The sequence below is a fragment of the Aquila chrysaetos genome, chromosome 1, assembly GCF_900496995.4.
Source record: "Aquila chrysaetos chrysaetos chromosome 1, bAquChr1.4, whole genome shotgun sequence".
In the NCBI taxonomy this organism is placed as follows: Eukaryota; Metazoa; Chordata; class Aves; order Accipitriformes; family Accipitridae; genus Aquila; species Aquila chrysaetos.
This window is the reverse complement of record NC_044004.1, coordinates 18752351-18779551: the sequence shown is the minus strand read 5'-3', so window position 1 is coordinate 18779551 and position 27201 is coordinate 18752351. Positions and strand designations below refer to the sequence as shown.

General features: G+C 37.9%; 1 protein-coding gene across 7 annotated transcripts; it reads right to left on the bottom strand.

The window, feature by feature from the left end:
* Nucleotides 1-440: 440 nt before the first annotated feature.
* On the bottom strand, nucleotides 441-11714 carry PACRGL (parkin coregulated like). 7 transcript variants are annotated; one of them, XM_030011781.2, is made up of 9 exons: nucleotides 11603-11649; nucleotides 10776-11017; nucleotides 9637-9794; nucleotides 8028-8095; nucleotides 6895-6985; nucleotides 5598-5732; nucleotides 3794-3901; nucleotides 2693-2773; nucleotides 441-498 (listed from the first exon to the last, which is right to left on the bottom strand). In XM_030011781.2, exons 2-9 carry the CDS (start codon nucleotides 10825-10827, stop codon nucleotides 442-444), a joined length of 750 nt encoding a protein of 249 aa, XP_029867641.1. In that variant the 5' UTR covers nucleotides 10828-11017; nucleotides 11603-11649; the 3' UTR covers nucleotide 441. The 7 variants fall into 7 exon arrangements, with proteins under 7 accessions (XP_029867641.1, XP_029867687.1, XP_029867667.1 ...); XM_030011827.2 differs by having other exon boundaries at nucleotides 10780-11017; nucleotides 11603-11648; XM_030011807.2 differs by having other exon boundaries at nucleotides 10776-10878; nucleotides 11603-11622.
* Between the last annotated feature and the right edge of the window lie 15487 nt (nucleotides 11715-27201).

Here is a 27201-nt window from a genome sequence, read left to right as displayed (position 1 = left end):
AATAAGTTGTGTGTTTCAAAAGCGGGTATACATATGTAATTTAACACCAAGTTAGTTACTATTTAAGTAATTACAGCCAAATTATTTTGCATCACACAAATGTACAAAACACATTAAGCACTGCAGATATATTAAAGAAAATTGTAATTTACAACATAAGAATCAATATTTATTCTGCTTTTGAAATAATAGCCAGTTAGTCAATGTCATTGTAAGCACAATGCGTATGGAAATAGCAGCCAATACAGAGAGAATTATTTTAAATAGTCTTCCATAATTACATATTCACAAACTGATAGGACTTTTCCCACTCTCCATCATACTGAAGAATTGTGATTATTTTAAGAGAATATATCATACCCCACATAAGTGTCAGTGATGTTCACAGGCAGTTTCTTTCCAAACTTCACCTTACAGTACAATTCACTAGAGTTTTCTTGTTCAAGAGGAGATAGAACAATAGGTTGGAATTTTAGATTTGATGATAGCCACAGTTGCCTGTTGACGAAAATAAAACAAATTTAAACAAAATAAGGAGCACTAGCACTACATATGAGAGTATTCATATAGTCTCTATAGATTGTATAATTCACAACTTTTATGTAGTTATCTTTGTTATTATCAAAAAGTAGAAAACTAAAAAGTTAGTATTTGCTGAGAAATTTACTGTCAAAAGGGCTGAAAATAATGAACTGAAAAAATGGAGCAGTGTGATAACTAATGCTGGAGAGTAAATATCCAAGAGATATGTAAACTATAACTAAAACCTAAAACTGGGTGTAAATGTAGACATGAAATAATGATTTTTAGATAGAGGAGTGATATTCTGGAAGGGACTTCCAATAAAAGTAAGAATCATATACATTATAACTCATTTAGAATAGAAACTTGATAAATTCATTAGTTGGATTATATAATATTGCTTGTAATCACAATTTAGGAGTTTGTTTCCAGTTTTCTGCTTTATCTTATTACAGTATTTTTAAAAGACACACAGAAAGACCTACTCACAAAACTGGTAAGACTACAAGAAATCAGGGGACAGACAGAAGAATTAGAGGTTAATGATTCACTGGATTAGTTACATTATCTAGACTGAAATTTTCAGAACATCAAGTAAGACATGAAAAGTAATTTTCCTTTTCTTGTCTCGCTACATATAAATAAAAAACTCTCATGCTTCTTTATTTGTCATGTTGTTTTTCAAGTCTGTACTACAAACACTGCTACTGCCCTTAAATGAATATGAGTGACACACAAAAAACAATGAAGTGGTGTCTACTGATTACTTGGGTGCCTACTGATTAAGGCACACAAGTTCAGAACTGGTAGACCTATATTTATGGTCCCTACTCTTTAGGTTACTCCTATTCTTTACCAATGACCATTTAATATAATACATGCAAGTGTTCATAGGGTCAAGAAAGCAAACATTTTCTCTTCTAGATGAATATCCAAGCCAATACTCTCTCACTTTTTCTTCTCTCCTCCTTTCTGCACAATATACAACACAACAGAAAATAGCAACAGAATGTTCAGCAGAAGAATACTCTGCCATCTATTACTTAAAGCAGTTTTTGATTTATAGCAATTGCAGATCTAACCTCTGTGTTAACAGGGTGGGCTGGAATGTGAATATCTGATTTCCTCAGTAAGCAACTTAATAAGCCATTAGTGGGAATGGGCAGGCATCATCAATAACAGCAAAAAGTATCTTTTAGCAAGGGTAAATCCTGTTGAGAAAAGTATTTAGGCTCAGAAAAAGGAACACAAAGCCTGCATCCCGGGCATATTGAAGCAAGACAAATATTCAGTCTGAGTCAGGTGTCAATACTCCAGAAGGGGCCAGAAGCTATTTACTAGTTGACATGTGGTGAATTCCTGGATCACTCTTCATAGGCATCTAGCCTACCCTATGGTTTGCACAAGAAGCTCACAAGCTTTACTCAGCATAAGCATCTACTTTTCCTGCAACGTCTAACTTGACGTAAGGACTTATGTTAGGCATCCTGGATCCTACCCCATGCAAGTAACCCATCTGTCACACCAGTTCAAACCCCGGAAAAAAAATTTAGACTTTCTACAGAAATGGAGAATTTCCAAGAACAGCATCTCATTTAACCACTAAGTCTGCATAAGCTTCCCACCAAGGACAATAAAATGTTCCAAGCAAATATCAAGGGCAGGGAACCACAAGGATGCACACTTGCTCCCCAAAAAGAGTTCTCCTGAACAGGGCTTGGTGTGCTGTGCTGTAAGAGTCCATCCATGCAGCTTCTTATGCAGGTATGGATCCCTTGCAATATTTTACTTGAGACATACTCCTGTATTTCCTGCTCAGAGATTAAAACAATAGAGAATACAAATGAAAAGTGGGAGATGATAAAAAAATGGGAGACAACAAAACCTAACTGGCAGAATATGGATTACCCAGAGTGGATTTAATGTCATTTCTATTACCACTCAATATATCAAACAGACTAAACCAACTATTTTACTATGGACTGGAACACAACTCTGCTGATTGCCACAGTGCAAAATCCTATGTTTTATGCAATATGAATAGTTATGACACGTAAAAATAAACAGTTTTCACAATGGGGTTCTTAATCTGAAAGCCAGAGATGGAAGTTGTTTTGGCAAAGTTGCATTCAAATGTGCAGATTACAGAATAATCATCTGATCAACTCACCTTTCCACCATATTGTTCCAACTTTTGTAAAGCAACGGTAATTTTTTCTCTAAATTTCTTGTCCATTAATCTCCTTGAAAGCTATTGGAAAAGTAAAATAAAAAGGTTTGTTGCACAATATAGTACAATATATGCAAAGAGGCCAATATAATTCTATTTTATTAGTTTATTTGATCTTATCTTTGGAAAATTAAAGCCAAAAAGAAACATCACTTTATAGCTTGTGACTGATGTCAAAGTATGGAACTCAGTCAAGGCAAAATGAATAAAATGTTAACTGCTGAGAAACATAAATTCAAAGAAAGCTCAACTGTTAGCCAAAAAAATACTTATTTTAATTTTTTTTGTCTTTTAGCAAACAAATTTTAAAGAGGTATCAACCTTAAAAAACAGTCATTCTTAAAGTGTTGTCCATATGAAAGGTTAACACATTTTTCACATGCACTGAAAGAGATTTATTATAGTGGAAAGACTTTTAAAAAAACCTACTGCAATTTCTCTCTTCTGCATTGTATGTCTAAAATGTCCTTTTATTTTGCTCTAAACCTGTACGTTGGAAGCCAGCTAAACGAAACCATGAAAAGCTGGTCTAACAGAGGAAGGATGTCTACAGAAGGACCCAGTATAAAAACACTTTCCATAATCCCACTCTAAGTTTATTTAATGAAAATTTCCTTGTGAAGAATTCCCATCTGAAAGAAGTGGAAACATTTGCTTATGTTAATTTATTGAAACTTTCACAGATTTTTTAAAATATTCACACTTAAAATGCAAACCTCATTTTGCAATAAATATAAACTTCCCTTCAAAACATAGCATCTATTTCACCTCAGGCTTGAAGCTAGATCTTTTTTAAATAGTAGAGACAACACTTCCATTATTCTCCAATTTACATGAACAACAGTTTTTGGACCTTGCTAGAACTTTGGAAGTCACCATATCATTAAAGAATGATGGACTTACACAGAGGAATATATGAAGTAATGCTTTTCATGGAACTGCTGAGTCCTCCACTGTATCTGTGCAGATATTATAGTAAACATCTCAACAGAAGTACCATAAAAATACAGATGATTTTTTACTACAGCATTCAAAACTTACATTTGTGAGTAGATGCTTGAGATGATCATTAAGAGATGGGCCAACAACAGCACTCAGTTGAACTAAAGCATCCAATCCCCTTCCGAATACTTCATCATCTGAATGGGCCTTCAGAGAGGGAAAAAAGAAAATCCTGTCAGTAATACTCAGATAAATGCACAAGCTCTCCAAAACGGCAATCTCTACACTATGATTGTATAAAGTATTTTTAAAAATTAAAACCACTGTGCAACTGTTAATTGTTATAATGTTACAAGTTTAGAAGTACAATATGGCTGAATATTAGTATCCAGAGGTAACATTTAAAAACAGAAGTATATTTTTAAAGTAGAAAACAAAAATATCCACAAAATGTCAGTGAAACTCTTGCATTTTTTCTGAGACAAGGAAACTAATAATTTATTATTGATTAAATAAAAAATTCGGCACGCAAAACAAACAGTTTACTACACCAACAATTTCAGTGCTTCACAGCATATTAGAAAGAACCCTTCAAATGCGGACATGTTGAAACTGGGAGACAACATTTTAGTTACAAATGTAATGAATTCAGGGTAATTTCTATGTAATTCATAACAATAATTGTCATTGTTGGAGAAACACAGGAGCCAATGACTTTTTGACTCAATTAATTTAGTCCCCTGCCAACTACAGCTTTGTCATCTGCCAGCAATTATCAGGCTCTTATCTGCTTCTAGGGTGCTTTGTCATCTTTATTACCCCCATGGGAAGGTTCTTCTATACCTGAGTTCTCTAATGGTTTAGTTATCTCACTCTTGCTTTAGCAGACAAATTGATTCAGAACAATTAATTTTGTTCTTGTATTAATACTGACCTTTATTTAAACAGTTATTTTTGCACTCTGACGTTTGGGCCCTGAACTGTTTTGTTTGGTTTTTTTTTTAACTAGAAGTCATCCACTGCTTGTGTAGTAGGTTTCACAAGACTTTATACCAAAATAGTGCAACAATAAAAATTATCAGATGAATAACAGTAATTGGAAGAACAGACAACAATAATTTTTTCTAATTTTGTCTTCCAAACTAAACCAAAGATACTGATAATGCACAATTCTGATCTTCTATTACACCTCTGATCTGAGATCACAAAGAATTTTCAAACTGTCAGCCATCTGTATAAAACCAGAACTGGAACACAGCTAGATTAAAGGACAGCAAGTAGCTGAACCAGAAAAGGGCTCTGAACGATATGAAAAAGATCCAAAAGAGATTACATTTGAGGCCAATACTTTTACCTCACTTTATTCTCTGAGGGAGTAAAAAAGTTAAAAACATTTTAAAAATTAAGAATATGACCTCAAACATTTTAACTGTATTCTTCCCTTTCCCTCATTGGCATATTCTGTTTTATCTTTGTAGCATGTTTTGAATTTTTAAATGTAATAGATGAGCATTTATTCCCGCATCTCCATTTTACTTCACCTCAATTTTTTTTTTTTGCATGTTATTATGTGGATACATAAAACCACCACCAATACATATATTTATTTCTGCTTATATTCAGATCTTTAATAGAATATTTCCACAGAATTTGCCCATAGCTACTGACATATACAGCTATACAAGGAGTTGCCCATCTGAATTTACAGTTAAAGACATATTTAGCTAATAAAACCAAGGCAGGGTTAACATGAGAAAAAGAAACTCTTCCCACCCCCCAAGCCCCAAACCAAAAGCCCATGCAATAGATTTATCACAATATTTTCCACGTATTCTTCACCAGCACAAGAAAAAAAAAAAAAAATCAAACCCATTAAAATCTCTGCATGAAGAGTAAGACATACCAATGCAGCCTTTAACACTGGAACCAGACGAGGCAACAAGGGAATTGCTTTTTCAGTAGCACCTTCAACCATAAGTAATTCTTTAAAACCCTCCTTTGAAACAAATGTATAGGGATGTTTTGTCTCTCTTAGACCCTGTTGCAAATGTAAAACGTGTTTGCTTAATAGTGAGCCTTGTTTTAAACAGAAACACATTAAGAAAGTTCCACATAGCAGCAAGATAATGTTTAGATTTTGTTACATTAGTTCAAAACATAAAATACACTAACTCCACCATGTGGAGTCATTGAGTACAACTCTGCTCACAGAATATTCTTATTTATTTTTCTTTTGGAACATTGAATATTAAAACTCGCATTATGAATACTGCCAGTTCAATCAATATTTGTATTTCATTACCTTTAATCTAACTACCCAAGATAATTTTTCAACAAGACCATGAACAAGAATAGGCTATATCTGTAAATGGCTTTTGTACCCTGAAGGAAAAACAAATAAAAATAGAAGGTGAACTATGGAAGGAAATACACCCACCACCACACATGCCCCTCAGCAACACCAAAAACTTGTAGATGGTACAAATATGCACTTCTAGTGAAGACCTGACTGGCAGAACTCGAAGATTTAAAGCCCTATGGCTGAAGTCTTTCTTCTTTCCCTAATGGGAGCTCTAGGTTACTTTAGGAAATGACAGCTTTGTTCAATCTTAAAAAAAAAAAAAAAAAAAAAAAAAAGGCCACCTCTAAACTATGCACTTTATTCCATCTACCACACTGGATTCAACATTTATTTAGACTCCTGAAACATATTTGGTGATAAATGTCACAGATGATGCTGAGAAAACAGAAGCCTGAACATAATGTATAGTATTTCTTTCACTTATTTACAGGATCTTATTTCCACTGTATTAGCTCAGTCTATTGAGGAGAGCACTCTTACTTCAATAGGTAGGCTTTATACACAAAAAGAATCAAAACAATTTTGTTTACAAAAGAACCTGCAAAGCCACAAATGGTTTAAGTATTTCATTTGACAGCTGGGAATCTGAGATGCAGTCTCGTATTTGGCCAGTATGTCAAAGATTAAATAGCTCTACCTAGCTCTCCCAGAATGCTCTAACTAAAGAACTACAAATGGCAATGTTCTTGACCATCTTCATTCTTACAAGATCCTCACAAATGTTTTTTTCATATTTCCCTAGTAGGTGAATCTAAGTTAGGCAGCTTAGCTTGTTACAAAATACCATTTGCAATTAGGAAATTCTGTATTCTTAACTTTGCAAGAAAATTGAGTTTACCTCTGCCAATGTTACAAGAAGAGGATCAAAAGGAACAGTTTCAGGAAGGCATTCCCATTGCAGTCTGTGCTTTACTGAGCCATGCACTAACCTATATAAAGAATAAAGTTTTAATAAATTAATATATAATAATACATAATTTATTGCTACCACTATTAACCTTAAATATATCACCAATTGGTTTGCAATATTACTATGATATTATATACACAATCTCAATACATACCGCTCTCCTTAGTGAAATGTCTAATGGTATTTAACAGTGTAATTATTATAATTCCCAATCACATAGAAATCAGAAAATAAAAGTTATAAAAATTGTAGATGCCTCTCATACCAACACAGAAGATGCTCCCTTTGCAAAGTTACTTATTTTGATAAATATCAAGAAACATTTTCCTCAAATAACAATTGGTAAGGGAAATCAGTTGAAACTGAAAGAAAATCATACTGGAATTCATCAGTTACTCCTAAGATATAAATAAAGGCCATGTATTAATGATTATTTTATACATGTATATGCATGTATAATGATTACTTAAATTTGTGCTAAGTAATTCTGCATTCACTTGACAAAACACTAAAGTGCTTATTATCTAGGCAAATATATAATAGACAAAAGTAACTTAAAATACCACAAATTATTACTTACAAGTAGTTTTGATAATAGCTGATATTGCTGACAACTACAGAATTGGAATATTCAAGAAAATGTCGCCATACTACTTACATCAGACAAAAAAAGACTGCAAGATGTCTACTTACTAAAATGGCACTAATTTTATTATCTTTGTCCCTTATTAGTGGGGAGGAGTAAACACCATTACCTGAAGAAATCAACTTCTTTCATGAAAGAGATTTAGCAAACCAAATCTGCAAATATCTAGCTATTCTTTAAAAATGCAGCTTCAGTATTAACACACCATAAAAAAAGAACCAAAATAAGACAATTTCAAAAACATGTAGAATTGCTTTCTGCTTTGAAAAGAGTTAAGTATCAGAAATCTTTTCAGAAATGAATGGAATCAAACAGCCTAACTAAAAGATCAAACATGGATAAATGTATTTCAATCTGTGTAATTCTACCTAACCATAATATATACTTAGTAAAAAAATAAACAAAACCAACACACCTGCATGGAATGCCACCTTTAGCGTATATAGCAGCAAATGCAGAAGGTGGTCGAGAATAAGCACCAAACTGTGAGGACAGAAAAAACCCAAAACATTATTTATTCATAAAAGTAATGTTTGATAACTATTATGAATATGTTAAAACTGCAGGTTACCAAAAAAGGAACTCAGTCATATGATTCTAAAACTAATCAAAAAAAGAACTGCAGCTATGGGGTGAAAAACATGTATTTGGTACATTTATCAGAAAACTACTTTTCGGAATTGTCTGACTAGGAAGTTGTGAAAATTAATAAATAATGTAGAATCAATGCTCTCCTGATGGAATACCCTAATTTTTCTATTTCCTCGTGCAAATCTTAACACTGAAGTCTTATGGGTTCTCTCCTCAACAGATTAAGGACCTCTCACTTTCTTGATGGTCTTATTGTTGTTTTACTAGTAACATACAGAAGGCAGATTTACTCCAATTCCATCTTGATCGGAGTACAGACAAAAGTACAAGGTGGCAAGATGTGGGAGAAACACCAGATGTTGGACAAATGGTATGAGGGCACTGGAAATCAGCGGGGAGGTTCATACTGAGTGAGAATCTAGGAAGGACTCACTGGAGAAGGAAACTAGGAGCTTCACAGGAGGAAAGCCTGCACAAAGTTGTTTTTTATCATATACATGCTTCTTACACATACGAACTATGATATTATTTATTAGCATGACCATTCAATAATACTTCCCAGATTAAACACCTTATCACAAAGCATATAGCAGGAAATGCCATGAAATCTTAATTTTTATCTTTTGAGTGTTTGACCCTACATTAATATTGTTAAAATTGTGTGCATGATTTGATGACTTCTTGGCTTAGTCATTGTACTACTTGCAGAAAGGTTTCAAGAAAAAAATGCCCACGTGAAAATATTCAGCCTTTGTACCTCACCAAAGTACTCCCGCATTTAGTTCATTTTCCAAAAAGGCTGTGACATTACTAATTGTTTGGCTGATAAGGCCCAGTGGTGAGCTATAATTCACCCACCCAAAGCTAGTTCTCCAGGCACAGGACTTCCATGAAATAAACAACTCCTTTCATCAGTCTTCTCCCGAGAGCCCGAATTCTTCCCAAAGTATTACATATTCACAGTACTTGGGAGTTTCAAGTAATGCTCACTAGCAATTAACTTGCTAGATTTTATGAGGTCTTGATGATCTTCAAGATGCTACCTGATTCTTGGTTTCATTGCATAACTGAGATCAGTTCCTCTAAAGCAGCAGGTGCCAAAATTTATAACTATACACCCCCCCCCCCCCCAAGTCTTTTTAACTCTTCACTCTAGATCTCTTTTTAGGGCAAAAATACATAGAAAATAAAAAAAGTTACCATCCAAGCCACAATTGTACCAAACCCCCTTTTTTAGAAAAGCAATAAACATGTTACGCCTCAGGCATTTGAGCTTAGAAATTAGGGAACGTATGATTAATAACAAAAGTTTAAATTTACAAAACAGGACTAGAAGAAGCATGCCCTGCATGTATTTCATAAAGTAAGGAAATTTCTTCCAACAAGAGACCTGTTTTAAAGAAACAAACAGAAAACCCACCACCTATACATACCGGATCAATAGTTTTAGGATTCAGCTTGTCACTAGGCTTTCGCTGTGGTTTAATTGCAGGTTCTGGAGAACACGACAAAGGAGAAGATGTCTTGTTTTTCTGTACTGCAGTCTTTGGTTTTATTTGGATGCCTGATGACATTTTTAGAACATTGCTTCCTAGAATATAAAAAGATTAAAAACATAAAATAATTTTCATTCCTATATGCAGAATATCAAGGGTTAGAATCCCCAGGTCCAAAGACTGACATGAACAATCAATCAAGAAAATCTGAGTAAGTGTACCAGAAAAGAAATGCTTATTCTTATATATCCTACACAGTGCATGGGATAATTTTGACAGTTTTGTCACTCCGCCTTTCAAATGCACACATTTCCTAATCCTGCACTGCTCCCCTTTACTTCTGTACTTTGAGACCCTGAGCAAAAGTGAAATTAGCTACAGTCTGCCTCTGGAGTAGCCTACAAAAATCTGAGCAGCATTACAGTGCTCAGATTTCACTATGGGCTGCTCTGCTGAGCACTGTAACTTGGGAACTATTCTGTTTGTAAAATGCCAATCATTAAAACCAGAAGTAATTGGAAGCCCTAAAAGACAAACAATAACATAGAAAGTAAATTTACTGATTTTGTAAGTGCCAGCTTACTATCACAAAACTCTAATCACATTAGTTATAAAACACATTTTTAACTACCAGAAAAATAAGACTCAAAATGGTTTTATACTATAAAAACACCAGATAAGTTCTCGACATTAGCATTATATAGCACAAAATAGTGCTATCAGTGTCAACCTTTGAAATGTACAATTGCTCATAATGCGAACAGTCATCTTGCTAACGTAAATGTAACAACATAAATATTTTTCTCGGAAAAATATTCAGAAGTTAACACAGATGTATTCAAATTATTTTCTTTTCCAAGAAGTAATCAAGATACATGCCAAGGACTTTACTAAGGTTTTAACTAACAACAAAATCTAGATGCATTTGAAAAGTCACGGGCTGTACCATCAGAGAAAGTTAACAATAAAAAGTGTGACAACAGGCAGGAACCATGTTAGCCCTTTGGGACAAAAGTAAAGATAGGCGTAAAGGACAGTGATAACAGTTTTGTAAAAATGCAACTGAGATAACATGCCTACGTGTTGGCAGAGGAGGAGATGGCAGAGAGTGGAAAAAGGACTTTTCATAAGGAGGTCTCAGGCTTCAGAGCGAGATGAAAGTTCTTGTGTAGTCAAGAGCTGGGAGAGTCACACGCATTTGTAGAGAGATCAGACAGCAGAAGTATAGTTGTGAATCAAACAAGTGACATACAAGGTTTGGTACAGAAGTGAACCATCCTACTGGCAGATGACAGACTTCAAGCAAAGGACAGAAATCCTTAAATAGAAATAGAAAAAGCCCCTTTAAAAGACATCTTTCAAAGGAGGAAAAGTGCGGCCCGGAGTTTGGGTTCTACAAGTCACTTAAGAAAGGTGGAATGAAAGTAAGTAGGATTTTTAAGGCGAGGCTGCTCCCTTACCCTGGTGAGTGTCAACTCCCCTGGAGTGCAGCTAGGGCAGAGAAAGAACGAGATGAGGGGCATCGAGCACCGTAACCGCCAAGAGGCTCGAACAGCAAAGCTCTGGCAAGTTACCACAGAGCCGCCGAACACCGTGGGACGTCAAAAGACCCAGCGAGGCGACGAGGAGGGAGACGCGCGCCCCTCCTCGGGCCCCTCTCCCCTCCCCACGGCTCCCACTCTCTCGCGGGGAAGCCCAGTTCAAGGCGGCCAGAGGGGAGCGCCGGGCCGGCGGGCAGCGGCATCCCCCTTCTTACGGGCCCCTCGGGAAGGGCGGCCGCTCAGTGCCCTGAGGGCTCCCCGCGGGGCTGCAGGAGTGGGCCCGGCGGCGACACACGGGGCCCGGCCCGGCCCGACCCGACCCGACCCAGCGCTACCGGCCGGCCGCGCCGGCACCCCCTCACCTGGCGGGCGGGCAGCTGCGCGCCCGGCGACGCTTCCTGCCGGTTGCCGGGGAAACTACGGGCCGCCGAGAGCCCAATCTTCTTCGGCAGGCCGAGCCCGAGGCGGGGGGAGCATGCGCGGAGGGAGCGGGGGGCGGGGCGCGGGGCCCCTCAGCGGCGCCCAGCAGCGGTGTCCGCGCCGGTAAGGTGGCTGCGCGCGCGGCCTGGGGCCGTGGGGATTTTCCTCAGCATCGTCCTGCCGTGCTGGAAGCTGAGGTGGCGGGTCTGCCGGGCCGGCTTGGCCGCTGGGAAGTGCCGCGGAGCTGAGGCACCGTCTTCAGCTAATCAGAGTTCAGTGCTTGCTGAAGAAAGAGCGAAAATGAGATTAAAAGGCTGATTTTTTCTCAACCTGTGTGTTTGCGATTAGAATGGAGGTGGTAAACTTTCAGGTGACGTTGCCGCTCATTTTCATCCACTTTCTTAAGAGCTTCCCGGGGAAAACAGGATTTGGGGAACACTTTATTTTGCTTTCATTTTTTTCTGTGACAAAAGTTTGGCTTGCAGGGACGGGGCCGCATTCCCATTTGTGATCATTTTTGTTTCAAATACAATGATAGGAAGTTAATTTTTAGTCTCTTTTTTTCAGATAACCCACTCGCACAATACTGAAATCTCTGTCACAAGTACACTATTTATTCATACACCATCATATCTGAACATGGTAAACGACCTTTTGGGTAAGAGGTTACATTTTTTTCCCCTCTGTGGACTCTATTGATCACGAGAGTGCTTTCTTCAAGAGATGTGTTTATTCTTTCATGAACTCAACGATGAATCTCCAAGCAAGATGTTTTTTTGGTTTGCTTAAATTGTGTGGGATACAATCTTTCCACCGTTGCATTCTTTCTCACTTCTGTAATTTTTAACAAGGAACTGAATGGGACTTTAGAAGTGGACAAGAAAGACTGTTCTGTTGGTTTTCCACAAAAAAACCCCAACCAACCAACCAAACAAACAAAAAACCACAGGAAAATGCACTGACTGTGCTGAATAGTAGTTGTCGACTATTTGAAAACTACCATTAGATTTTTTGCTGGCATTTCATAATTAGTTTTATCCAAGATAAATAGTTTGTATCTGCCAATAATGGGAGGTTGTAAGTGAGGACATTTGCAAAGTTAAAATAGGGCTGCATAACTGAATGCCTTTGAAATGCATTAGTGCAAGAGACCTTTTGGAAATACAGAAGGAAAAAATGATAAAAATTATGCTGGAGAAGGGAAGATTTGTGTTTTATTTCTAAGTGTTTTTAACTAAACCCAACAGACATTACGAGTATTTTCACAAAATTATTTTCCTGTGCCACAATACTGAAGGCAATAGAGGAATGGATGTCTTTTTATCCATAAATTTTAGAGGCTGGTAAATGATCTCAGAAAAATCCAATATTTGTAAAGCAGACCACGCAAGTCTTTGAAAACCACACTACAAAATGCAAGCCAGCATGATCATCTCCAGAATGAGAAAAAAAGAACTGCTTTTCTGAGCAAGGTTTATTTTTAGTTCAGTGTTTTAGTATCATTTTATACATATATCTGCTATAGTTGCTTTGTGAGTACAGAACAGACTACAGCTACATTCAGGCATGGAAGAAAGTAGTAGTACAATTCCTAAGTCAGTAGGAGGTATGAACTGCTGCATTGCATGAAGCAAAATACCACTGATCAGCTCTGTGGAGTCAGCAGCTCCCACTGAGTTCCTGGAGGCACAGAAACGACTGGGTTATAAAAGGACAAGTAAGACTCCAGTCTCTGTGCAGGAGCAGGGCTTAGTTCAGAGTTCAATCAGTTTCCTGAAAAATGCAAAATAAAAGAGTGTTACGGTACGGTGGTGTATATGGTACAACAGGAGTCCTGCTGTACTTTGAACATTGACTATACGGACTGCGCTGCTTGCCTTGCAGTCAGATGTGATGTGTGAAATCAGGGTCTGAGAGATACCCGCTGAATTGTGGATGCCTGATAGACGTGTGTCCCTCCATTGCATGTCTTGGGGCATTTCATCTCTTGAATTGAGAGAAATCTCTACGTATGGCTCTCAGGAAGTTGCCTTCATGCAAGGTTCTTTCAGCCATGAGGTCCTACCCAGGTGTGCTGGCCTGGCTTTGGTGCAGTCCCAGCACCAGTGCATCCCTCCCCATATGAGGGCACTCAGCACAAGGCATCACTGCGTGCATGCAGAGATACACCCTGGCCCTGCGCCCACGGCTGCAAGGCTTAAGCATCTGAGTGCTGGGAACGTGCCGGTCTTGGGTGGGCTCGACCCTCTCATGTGGGAGCTTGACTCTCCCACCCCTGTGGGAGGAATACAGATTAAAATCATCCTTAATTTCTAGAATAGGGTAGGATGAAACTATACCCTTGTAGATATCTTTTTCTAACTTGCATGATATTTTAAGAGTTAGGAAAAGAGAAGTCCTAAGGTTAAACACATGTTCAGTCCCTTCTGATTACTACAGTACAATGTTAAAATGGTTTTTGTTACACTTTTCCTATGAATTTGCAGATCCCCTTCTCCTTGAGTAGCTTCCTCTTTATTATACATGGCCTTGGATTTTCTAAGATCTTGCTGAATATTGATATGGGGAATATGGGTCAAAATACTTGTAATAAAATGTGTTTGTTTAAAACAAAATACTTTTCATGCTGTGTCCTGCTATTTTTGATAGTTGTAATAGGAACTAGTCTGTGACATTTTAAACATATTAGTGGATGGACAATTTAGAAGGAAAAATACTGTAAGATTTATACTGTGTATAGATCAACAAAACATGACAAATTTTAGCATTTTTCTCCATCGTGATGTTATGACTTTGTAGTCTTAAATATGGTGTCATGAGCTACTATTATTACTGTATACTTGTATAGCATTAGCTCCAGTTATGAGTTTCTCCATTATTTTTTTTTTAGGGTTTTTTTTAATTTAACTGCCATAAACCTTTCTAAATGCTTGAAAATAACTAAAAGACAAAAATATGAATAATTTGCTGGGAGTTTTTATCATGAAAAGAAATGCGGTCACTTATATGTATGTGAGCGTGTTTAGGAGAGCATACAGAAATCTGAAAATGAAAGCTAATTCTGGACTGATTACTTATGTTTTCAGAATAACAATACTCAACCAATTTAAATAAAACCAATGATTAATTAATTTTCACTACTGATAAAACCAATATGCAATTTGACTTCTTTTTTCATTAGTCACAGTTAAATAGTTAATTACTGACGGGGAGGAGAATTCACCAAAGCGAAATGGATTCTGAGGGTTATGAAATTAAAACTGAGGCTTATTGGAATACAGCTAATTAAAAGAACATCACATAAAACAGTCACGTGTTAGATCTTTTTGTCTGACCATATTTATACCTTTGTTACGCTAATTCGTTTGGTATGGTTTAGGCTTGTCTTTTGGCCAGTGCCAGTTGGGAAATGGTGGGAAGAGTATTTCTTCACAAGTACAGACCTTTGAATGTGGAAGGAAGGGAGCTGGTGCTTGAATTTTTGTCATAATTTCATTAATTTACATTGTCAACATTTCCCTCTCTATTTGTAGCAGCCTTTTTGTTAGACAACAGGTGTTTTACACTGATTTGTTTGCTATATTTTGCTAAATACAAGAAAGGGATTACCAACAGACTTAAATATTGATTCCTCTTACATCTTACTATATTCTTTAATATTCATCTACTAATATACAAGCTGATATATTTTCGTTTGAGATTATTTTACAAGTTTCTAAACCAAGTGCAATTTTAACCCCAGTTGGGGGCTAACAACTCATAAAACCTAGTAAGAACAGTAAAAGACAAAACGTGTTTTCTCAACTCAACATATTTGGTAATTCTTTTTATTTCTCCAGTAACTCTGAAAAATTAGAAATTCTCACTGGTCTTTCAGAAAGTGCACATGTAAAACTGTAGTCTCTAGGAGCGTTTTCCTTAGATGGTCTTCAAATATTGTTCCCCAGAGATTTTATCCTGACTTAACCATTCAACATGCTTTATAAATAGTACTCCATAAAAGAGAAGTTAATTTACAGGGTTTGGCAATAAGTGTGAGCTACAGAACAGACTGTAGACACCTAATTATAGTTTTCGGGTTCCTCTGCAAAGATTTAGACGCTCCAGGTGCTTTCATTGACAAGTGCTGTATCAGATGATTAGTTCAGTGCCTGTCAGAAGTTGATGGACCTGTGAATATTCCCTCATATCTTCAGTGAAAATTGGTGTGAAACAGTGCCATTTCAGCTGAACAATTGTAGATAACGGTCCATAGATACTACTGGATTGCTTAATTGTTTCTGTAATACACCAGAAATTACTTGATTGCCTATTGTTAAGTGCTAAATTGCTGTAAGGATTTTGGATTAGCAGATCAAAGTCCTGTGTAAAACTCAGAGGCAAACTCACAAGCAGCAGACTGACCCCCAGGAATACTTTCAGGTTTTGATGTTGCAGAGTAACAAAAATGCATACAGGTATGACATCAAATTTAGGAACTGATTGAGACTCTTAATGGGTATCATGGAGTACATAGGTCTCTACCATTAGTGTGCAGACATGGTGCTTTGGGTATGATTCTTGAACTAAAGTGCAAGGCAGAGCAAAATCAGGTAGTTGCATGGACAACTGCAGCTAAATTCCACACTAGGCTTTTTGATTGCTCTCAAGGATATCCTGCTGATCTGAAATAAATAGGAAATTCAGGTTTTTCACAAGTACCCGAGTGAGTCAGAGAAAGTTATGCCAAAACAGATACAGAGATACTAACTCATCACTGCTCCACTTTTCATTACTTATTGAAGTGTTTAGAGCAGCTCTACCATGGTTTGGTTATACTTGTATTCATCTTGTACCCATGGCCATGCAAAAACAATGTTCCTCTCTCCTGTAGTTAGTTAGTACTAGCAGGAGCCAAAAGAGACCAGTTATACCCACCCATCAGTGAACTATACTAACTCAAAAATGAAATTAGGATTCAAATGAGATGTCAGGATTTGGTTTTCTTTTCTGATTCTTCTGAATTTTCATATTGCCATCAATAATAGCAGTTTGAATTTGTTCTTTATTCTGGTGATGCTAATTGCTCAGGAAGGACAATTCATTCCATTGCCATCTCTCAGATGGTGGCACAATCACAGCTGCGTCTGTAAACATGCTTTGCTTATTTATGGAGAGAGATCCATACCCACTAGTACAGTCAAAAAAGTAAGAGTTAGGAACGTATATTTCTTTGAGTCACTGGACCTAAATCTGAGGTTTGTCATACTTGATTTCCTGCCTCACTGCTGTTCACTGGAATCTTCATTCCTAATTTTTGTCAGGAGTCCTTACCACAGCATGTCAATTGTTAAACACCTAAGAACAAGATTCAGAGAAAGTACCAAGGTTGAGCAGGCAGTGGCCAGCACTAGCTCATGGAAAATGTTAATGAGAAAGAAAGATGTGGTTTCAGAGAAAAGTAGGTGCCAAACACTTGTGGGAAAGAAAAGAGGGAGTTGGGTATATATCTGTGAGTTCTTTTCTAGAATTCACAATACTCAAAGTGTACAAAGCTAGCAAAAGGTTTTGGAAGCAGTGCTAGAAGACTCACCGGGTTATGGAAAATTCAGATTAAAAAAATGTGCTTTTGCCTGATTTGGAGCATAGACTTGAACCCAGGCTCTCCAGCCTCTCAAACCTGACAAACACATGGTGATATGTCTAAGTGTTATTCTCAGCTGCTTCAGAATATCCCAATGATATTCTGAACTGTCCCATATTACCAATTTTTATTAATTTTGCTTTTCACCAAACAGGTGCAGGTACCTGTAAGTAGAAACATAGTGAGAGAATGTATCTGTAAGCATAGCGATCCTGAAAGATGAAGTGGTACTCAGTGTCACAGAAAATAGTGCCAGAACTAGAAACAACACATTCTCTCTATAAACCAGAATCTACCTTTAAAAAAAAAAATAGACAGGATATTCAAAAAGATGGCTACTTTATCGCATCTTTGGGTGCATTCAGAAATGTTCCCCACTATTTTATATTGCAAGTTGTTTTATATAATATCATGAATGTCACATCATGCAAATAAAAAAAGAGAAGTGGGATTGTCCTCTCTCTTTCTCCTGCAGAGAATGCCATTATTCTCTTCCTGCTAATTTCTGTGGAGTTGGAATTTCCTTTTAGACATACAAAAAAGTTGTCACAGGGTAATGTTCTTTAAATGGCAGACAGACATGCACAGGCTTTAACTGTGCTCACCAAGTGATTCCTCTATAATTATTTGAAAATCAAAACACACTAATAACTTTCTGAGGCAGGATAAATATAATTTAAATTCTGCTTAGGGAAGTAATTAAGCAAAAGTTGAAAACTTGCAGCTGATTGTTAGGTGCTGCTGTGAGAGCTGACTGACATTTTCCCTAGCAGGATTGCATAGGGAAAGAACCAATTCAGAGGCAGACGCTGCATTTTTGTATTTTCCCTCTTGGTGGCAATCATTCACTGTCTTTCCTTCCCACTTCTGCGCCTTCTCCGAGAAAACTGCTGCTCTGCATTCTGCAGCCTCTCTCGGTTTGGGGAAGGAAACAAGGAAAAAAAATCAAAAATTTTTCTGTTACTTCAAATATCAAAGGTGGCAAAATAGAAGAGATATTGTTAAGAAGAAATGGAAGTATTTCATAGTTCAGTTGTCAGAGAAATTGTGTTCTTTGTTAGGAAACCTTTTACCAATTTTCTTCCCACTGTGGGGCACAGATCGGTAGTGGTATATAAAGCATTGATTAAGAGCAAGTTTACTAGACTTTATAGCCCTGCACAGAATGAGCTAAATAATAATAAATATGAAAAAGTCCTCCACAAATTCACAAGACATCATGACAGTATTTGTACTTTTTTTTTTTGCCAACAATGGGTATAAATCCATGTAGTTAGGTTAGGACTTCTTGGTTTGCAGAGAACGTGCTGGGGCAGATGTGTTGTTGCTCTGGCTAAGGAACCATATGTCTGCAGAAGCTGTAGCTGGGTACAACGTTGTCTTTCCTAACATTAACAGAGCTTTCAGCTTTTTCCTGAGTCCATGAGGTTCCTTTGCTGGATCAGACATAGGGGAGAGCTGCAGTAAGAGCATTGGGCTGTGCTCCGAGGCACACACAGCTTGGATGTACTGCTTCACAAAAGCATTTAATGTCTTCTACACACCAACCACAGCTGGCACTTGAGATAACAAGTCCAGGGATGATAAGAACAATTTCTTTGTTTATGATATAGAGAAAGTTTGAAATACTTACTTAAGGTCCGCAGGACTCAATTCAAGTTGGTGGCTGAGAACTAGTAACAGCCCAGGAGTATTGGCTGTAGTGATGGTGGTGAGGATGTGAGCTGTGGTAAGTCATGATTAAATGATATAGATGATAGAATCAAAGGTGGTGGTAATAGTAATAGCTTTCTCTTAATCTTTTCTCTTTTCAGAAAGTGGTGTAGCAACAGCCCACAGCCCCTCTGTCCCTGCCCACACAGGAGTAGCAAGTGGGGGAGTAAGGCTGCCCTGCTGTTACTTGCTCTACTGGATTTTAGAGGAGGATGAATTAAAGCCTCTGTAAAAAACCCAACTAAACAAAACAGAAAAAAAAAAAAAAAAAAGATCTTTCCAGCAAAGGTGGTGGGAGATGGGGGAGGTGAGGGGGCAGTGCACCAGGGTTCCAACTGAAAGCAGTGAGAAAGGATGCATGAATGGGTGTGGACGAGAGGGAAGGAAAAATTAAAAATTAGGATATTGGAGAGGAACCGCAAGCAGAGCACAGCAAAGGCTGCAGGTTCATGACTTTTAGACTTCCTCTATTCATGGATTGGAGCTCCTGTAATTCAGACATCATTTTGCTTTTCCACAGTTCTACTTTCTGATATGAGAAGAGACCTAGAAAGAGAAACTAGAGGATGGGAAAGATTTGAAGGGGGAACTACATAGTGAATCACAGAGAATGAGATGTGGGAGACAAGCTTTTGCTATATTCCTCATCATAGTACACTCCTGTATTCTTTCTTTGAAAAATAGTACAATATGACCATGTGTATTTTTGAGGAAGGAAAAGGAAAGGATGGGGAGAGTAAAGGTGGGGAATGTGTACTGCTGGGTAGTGCAGTGAGGTACGCATTCCCCACCCTTACTCTCCCCATCCTTTCCTTTTCCTTCCTCAAAAATACACATGCTCATATTGTACTATTTCAAATAAAGAATACACGTTCTGGGTGGCTGGCGAATCTCATGGGCTGAGCAGATTCTGGCAATAGAGGGAGCTCAAAGGCTTAAGACTGTAAGCAGGTCTCTCAAGTAGGTTGAAAAGAATGGTGGTGTCAGAAAGGCTGGAGATGCAAGAGCTTGGAAACTTGCTAGTGTCTGTAGGATAAACACTAATAGTTATACAGTATGGAGATGAAAAAAGAGGAAACTTAACTGAGAGCCTGCCAGGACCAGGTATATACCATGAGGCAAGGTACAGACAAGTGGTCAGTATAACATTTGCTGTCGGCTTTGAGTTTTGAAAAGTAATTCAGTTCACAAGAGAACTATGTTTTTAAAAAATTCTATGAACTTGCCATCTCACAAAAAAATAATTTTAACAGAATTTCAAGTTCTGTCTAACAGAAAGAATTTTGTTGAACACTGGGTCAGATCAAAGATTAATATATCACAGTGTCCTGTCATTGAGCGTCCCATCTGAGACACCCAAAGAGGGTGCCTAGGGAAGACTATGTGAACCAGGGCAACTGTACATAACATTTCCCATGAGTATTCTCCCAGCCTTCAGCCATCTGCCATTCAGGAACACCCTGAGCCAGGGATGGCTGCTGCATATTCAGTGGTCTTCAATGGATTGCTCTCATGGATTTCTCCTGTTGAACCCCAAGAGACTATTAGTAGTCACAGTAGCCTGTGACAAGGAATCTGGCAGCTCACCCTCACCTTTTTATGTGGGTTGTGAATTTGCTACCCGCTGGCTTTATTTCTTATCAAATAGTTCTGCTCAGGCTCTTTCGAGGTTGAAGCAAGAGTAGGACAAGTTTATGATGTCATCCTGCAGTTATTTTTTGGACTGGATAATGAAAAATATGGTGTCACTTCTCAGAATCTCAACACCATCTCTTCATTCCTAAAGTCCCAAACTTCTTTAGGTTTTAACTTTTCTAGACATTCTGTAAAAATACAATTTGTTTAAATTATGACAGTTTTCCTAATCAGTAATGTAAAGCAATTCAGTCTGTAACGGGCCGGAGTGTGCTTCATAACTGTCAGATGGCTCACACTATATATAGAAATTTTACTACACACAAAAGACCCCAAAGTGTTTTCTCCTGTTATCATCCTTCCCTTGCTATTTCTTTTGCTTATTTACTTCTTTTGCTACTCTGGAAATAGACACAATTTTTGGACAGGCCACCCCAGTCTGTTCCCTGTTCCAGCTTCACCTCTCACATGTTTGTATCAGCCACTGTTTGTGTAAATTTCTATTCACAAAACTGAAAATGGCACCATTTTCATTACAAGCCCAATCTAATAATCACAGTGTCCCACTGAAAATATTGGTAAAACATATTCTTGAGAGCAATGTGGACTCAGTCCTGCAGTATTATTCCGTTCTGTGCATCCATCCATTTTATTTAGCATATATACCATGAATGCAGTTCTAAAATGATCCTGTAAGTTATACTGTGGAATTCAGTCTTGCAAACAGGTACAGTGTTCTAAAGATGACTTCAGCAAATAATTCATAGTGTTGCTATTCATGTGGAAATTAAAGAAATCAATGGGGGATGAATAGTAGTAAATACACTGGTGTCCTTGCACAGTCACAAAAGGACTGCATCTGTTAGGACAGATATCGTGCGCACTTCCCAAGCAGTGAAGAAAAGCAGTGAGTTGCAGGGGGAGGTTAGGTCACTGGTTGGGGGGGCTGTGTTTGTTTGTTTGTTTGGTTTTGTTTATTCTGACTAGCTATATTCGTGTTTAAATAAGTATTTTAATGCTTTGTGATTTTTGCTGAGTACCAATTATCCATCAAGGTCAAGGAGTGCTGCATGAGTGGATTTTTATCATTTACATTATTTCTTTGACTCTAAATAAGTAATAATAATATTATTTACACCATCCTTTTCCACCAAAGTGCAAATTTGCACTCAGTTGGTTTTATGATATGACTTTGAATAGTGACAGTAGTAGTTAGGAATTTATTTAATAGTTTGTTCTTAAATTGAAGAGGCAATGACCATTTTGACCTACTCTGATTTCTGTTGTTTAACTGGTCTTTTACTTACAGCAACATTTCGCATCTCAGCAATGAATATTCTGTTTCTTTGTACTTTCGGACACTGGACCTTGTTGAAAGGAAAAACAAAAAGATTAGTCCACTGCTTTGACAAGCTCCAGGTATTTTATTGGTGAGACAAACATCTTTAGCTGAATCCGATAGTTAGACCCAAACATATCTAGGTATTCTAGTTTTGATGTGTGTGCTTTTAAAAATTGGCTTATATTATTCTTCCTTTCAGTTTTACAGGTACAAATACAATTTTCTGGAGTGCTGTTCCCTGACTACTAAACAGAGCAGATCCTGGGAGCTGGATGTTGAGCATCAGCTGTGCCAGGGAGCCTGTAAAACTGGGTGTAGAACAGGTATAAACATAGTACTGCTTCCAGAGCCAATGTGGGTCCAGAAGCATGGTGTGCCTACCACACAGAAAAGGGGCTGTGGTGTTAACAAGCCTATGGACTCATGCCAGCACCTACCCAACACTGCACCCCTGGACCTGAAATGATGAGGAAAAGGATGGCAAGAAAACTGCATGGTGCCACAGGGTCAGCAAGAAGCCATAAGAGTTCATTAGCTCTCATCAAGGTCTGACTGGGCTTATTAACTCCAGCTCAGCACCGCATTTATCCAGTTCCTGGTGTGGTGGCTGTAGGTATGAGAAATCCTCTCTGCAATCTGAAAGCTCAATAGTTATTTTAATAAGAGAAAATTCTTATTTTTGCAAGACCCTGAGATATTTCAGACTTAAAATCACACTATGTAGTGATGAGGGTTTCCCAAATTAGTTCCAGCTGAGCTGATATGTCTACACAGCATAACCTAGCTCCTTTCAGAGAGCTTTGTGCTAATCCATGCAGCGGTACATCTGCATTTATGTGAGCCTGCCCCAGCACAATTCACCCCGCCTCTCAGTTGTGCTTAGTTTGTGAAGTTTGTGAGACTGTATGATGCCCTATTTCCCCAGGTGCTTGGTGGATGCATAAACAAAAAAAAGTGATATATGAAGATATTATAATCGATAACTAAATTGTGAGAGGTTCACCACGCTGAAGAAGCCTAAGGTCCAAATGCATATGCATTTGAACTATATATGTGGCCACAGGTTCATTATGAACAATAGAAGCACCAAAAAGCAGAGGTGACAATCAAGTCCTCAGTGACAGTCTGTTGATAATAACACATTGGAAACACTTCAGGTCCACCAAAGATTTAGAAAAACAAAATAGGAAGTAACAGTTCCAGTGGGTTTCTTTGAAGTACTGTTAAGCACTGAATCGGAACCATTTGGAGACTAGAATTGAGATTTAGCAAAGAATTGTGAAAAGTGCTCAGATCGGAAGTACGACTGTAAAATTTTACATGGGAACAAAAGTGTTCATAGATAAAGCAAAACAAAAAGAGAAGAACTTTAGATTGTAAAAGAAAAGGTTCGAGACAGTATTAACCACAGATGTTTGGACATACCTCTCAACTACAGAGTAATTTACAATCATAAGACTGAACTTGATCAGGCTGAAAAAATGGCATATGACAATTTGTACTAAAGTAATTGTTTCTGCACTGTAGAATACAATAAAACTGATTCTGCCAGGCCCAGTTCAGTGCTGTTATGTGCCTTCAAGGCACCATTTATACTCCAATAAAGGGACTTTGCGCATTGAAAATTATTATATCCTTAAATCACAACAATTCCCTGGCTTTTGTATTTGTGAAACTATAAAATGACTAATTCAAGACTCCTCCTAAGAAAGTCTAACTGTTAGTATTTTTCCCCCTTATCCCAAAGATGTGCTGCTGGGTCCGGATTGTCTTTTTAGGACCTTTGTGAAGGAAAGGGCTTTGAGGGAATGAAAGATCTTTTATCAAAACAAAAGAAGAGTCTTTAACGAGTTACTCTTGAGCTCTGTTGTAAATGTAGTGGTCCATTCCAGATCAGTCAACTTCTCCATCAGCTTACAAAGAAACTGCCAATAGGGCAAATCCCAGATTCTGCCAAAACTCCATTTGTTTGTTTATTTTTTCTTGATTTGACTTGCCAAGGGTTTGTGTTTGACTTGTTGCCATGAATAAAACTATTCCTCCTTCGACAATGGGCTCTCCGGGAATGGTGTGGGAAAGCTAATCCCATTACACAGCTCAGAAGTTCCCACTCAGTGGTGACCCAGGAAAGGCAGCTTATCAGGCATTTAGCAGAGCTGTCAGCTGGTCAGCTCAAGTGGGGTATTCTTCTTTGTGAAGTGAAGCAGGCCAGCAGGAGCAGTAGTAGGGGTTTGTTTGTTTATTTTAAGTAAATAGAACAACAGGGAACTTTTACATCCTTGACCTGAAAGTCTTGTTCGTGTAAATAGAAGACATTAATGGTAGAGCATACTACGGTGTCATTAACACAGTGGTCAGATGTGTTAATTAATTTATAATCAACAGATGAGAGGAGTCTTCCCAAGCTGCTGTGTCTTGTGACATTTTCTGTGACCATCTATCCCTGTTTACAATAGCTCAGACTATTCAAGTCATTTGCTAGATGCCTCTAACAGAATAGCTTTCCTTCGAAGGAAGTTGTTCTCAGACTCAATGATGCCTTCATATTTTCGCTCTAAGTGATGAGCATCTTGTGATACCTCTTGTCACATGGCCAAGGTCTCCTGATGATATTGGAGGGGAGATAAATACCTAGAGAAAGAGTGCTCTTCTTTGCTAAACTGGAAACAGTGGCAGGACTGCCTGAGGAAGGGGCCTTACTTCACAGTAATGAGGTGAGAATTTGCTGGCGAGGAGTAAGAGTATCTATATAAGCATTAGAAAGTACATGGAAAAACATATAACGCCCCCCCCCGGTTTTGATGAGAACAGGATTAATGCAGAACAGGAAGAACATGATTTGTTTTTCTTGTAATGTAACTCTGCATTTGACGCGTGAAGCCATTGCTGCACAAAGGGCAGGCTGCATCTGACTTGTAAACACCTGGAATACTGTTTTCCAGAAGCCCAGGCACTGAAGACTGAGTTATTGGTAGAATCAAGTGCCAGACTGAGTCTAACTCCAGTCGTTAGTGTTGATGCCTTAACTGATTGTCCTAATTGTTCAAGTAAAGCAAAAATATTATCCTGTTGTGGGTACAAAATACCACACTGGATCAGGAGTCAGAAAAATTTGAATTCAGGTCATGGTGCAGCTTGCAGAAAACTTACTGTGTGCAGTTCTTGCCTTCCTTTCCCTAATACTCCCAGTATTTCTCTTTTACCTCTGTGTAAGTATAATGCTCATATTCAGAAGACATAAACCAAACTGTGCTCATGAGAGTCTTGAATAGCCTAGTGATGGCAGCCTAACCAGAAAGTATTGGTGTTTTAAAGTGTCATTTAGAGAATGGGCCTATTAAATTTTTCTTTAAGAGTCAATGCATTAGTATTTTTTTCTTTCCTTCTTGCAAGCAGTTATATTACTTCAGAGCAGCTCCCATTTCCTAATATAGTTCTCAAGATGAGCCAATCTTGTAAGCTACGAGGTGTCATCATTTCCTAATGCCAGTGAAGATGGCCGAGGGAGCTCAGTGATTCCACAGACCAAGGACTCTACAAGGAACTGTCCTTCAGCTACAGTTTGACATTTGTTTGCTTTCATAGGTTTTTAACCAATGGCACGGCATCCCGTGATTCTGAGTTTCTGTGCCTTTTTTTTTTTTTTTTTCCCCCTCTTCAGGGCAAGCATAGGCAACAGCCAATTTTGTGTACTCAATATTTAGGCTGTATAGCGTAAAAGGCTAACAAAATGCAACTTGTCTTAGAGCGCTGGGGTGTGCCACCTATTACTTGCTAAAGGAAATAAGGATGCTGAACTAGATAAATATGATCTGTGTTTTAGTTTTGCATTTTTTTTTAATTGCCTGTTACTTCATTGCCCAAGGTCAGTCTTGTCAGACAAGTGGACCAACAGTTCTCTAGAGTAACATAAAACCATTAAGTTACTCTTTGATCTTGCACCTTCTTTAGAACCTTTTAATCAATTAACCATGAAGCTACTCAGCTTGTCTTATTTCCTGCACATAAAACTACTTTGGTCGAGCTGACACATTGCTACATTATAGATCAAAGATCGAAGGAAACTTCACATCCAACCAGGATAATTATGTGGAATTTTTCTGAATCTGTTTTATACATTTTCATGCCTCAGATGGAAGAAAACAACATTTTGATCTAGATTGAATTTTAAAGGGTGGCTAAATGGGTTTGTGCATGATTGACCTTCCACAAGGTGTGGATAGATTTCATGGCTAGGGTACTGAGCCTCAACTGTCCTTCTGTCCTTTGAGAGTACCCATTATTGATAGCAATAGGAAACATGACCTGTTGGAACATAAACACTGATCTCTTGTTTAGGGTGCCTTTAAATAAGAAAAAGAATTTAAATATTGAATGTATTGTAATGTGATACGGATTGAAATCCTTTTAGCCCAGGAATTAAATTTTGATAATGGAAAGAGTTGTGGTTTCAGGCTTGTAGGGCCACACTTTTGTGATCTTATTTGTGTGCACAAAATGCTTTTTTTATCAAGAATCAGAGATACCTTCGGTATTATGCTATTAAAGATCTGACATGATTGTTGATAAAATTATTTTCTAGTTATATGGGAATTAAGGTGTCTCAAAGTATATACTCCATTCCTTCTGGCCAAATACTGGAATACGCAAACAGCTTCCTTCAATCAGTTCCTCATTTGAGCTTGTCCCGTAAGTGGGACGGTGTGTCACCCACACCAGTCCAACGGAGCAAAGCATCTGCTCACTCGGATTTTGCTTAGGGCGTATTTTGCACAGCTTTTTCTTGTGGGATTGGTTTGTTCTCCTTCTGCTTGCTGATGCCGAAAGCAAAGATGGCCTGGCCCAGATAAGAGTGTCACCTGGTGCATGTGCATTTGCAGCAGGTAGAAATACCAAGAACCAGCACAATTTCTGAAGAAAAACCTGGCCCTATGGATTTCTTGAAACCAGTAAAGAAGCATTTTTGAAAGAATCCACTTTGTGAAACGATGGTATAGGATATTCTTCATAGACATCCCCTCTGTAGACATATCTTGTATCTAGAGTTGCTATACTTAAAAGTAGATGGGAAATAGGAACCCTTAGAGCTGCTATAACTCACATTATTTTCATGCTAAGTTTAAGCCATGCTCTCTTTGCAAATCTGTATTGATTTTTCTGAATGTTACACTTCCTTTAGCTAAACAGCTCCCTGCTGATGTTTGTCATCTTCCTTTTAAGCTGAATTA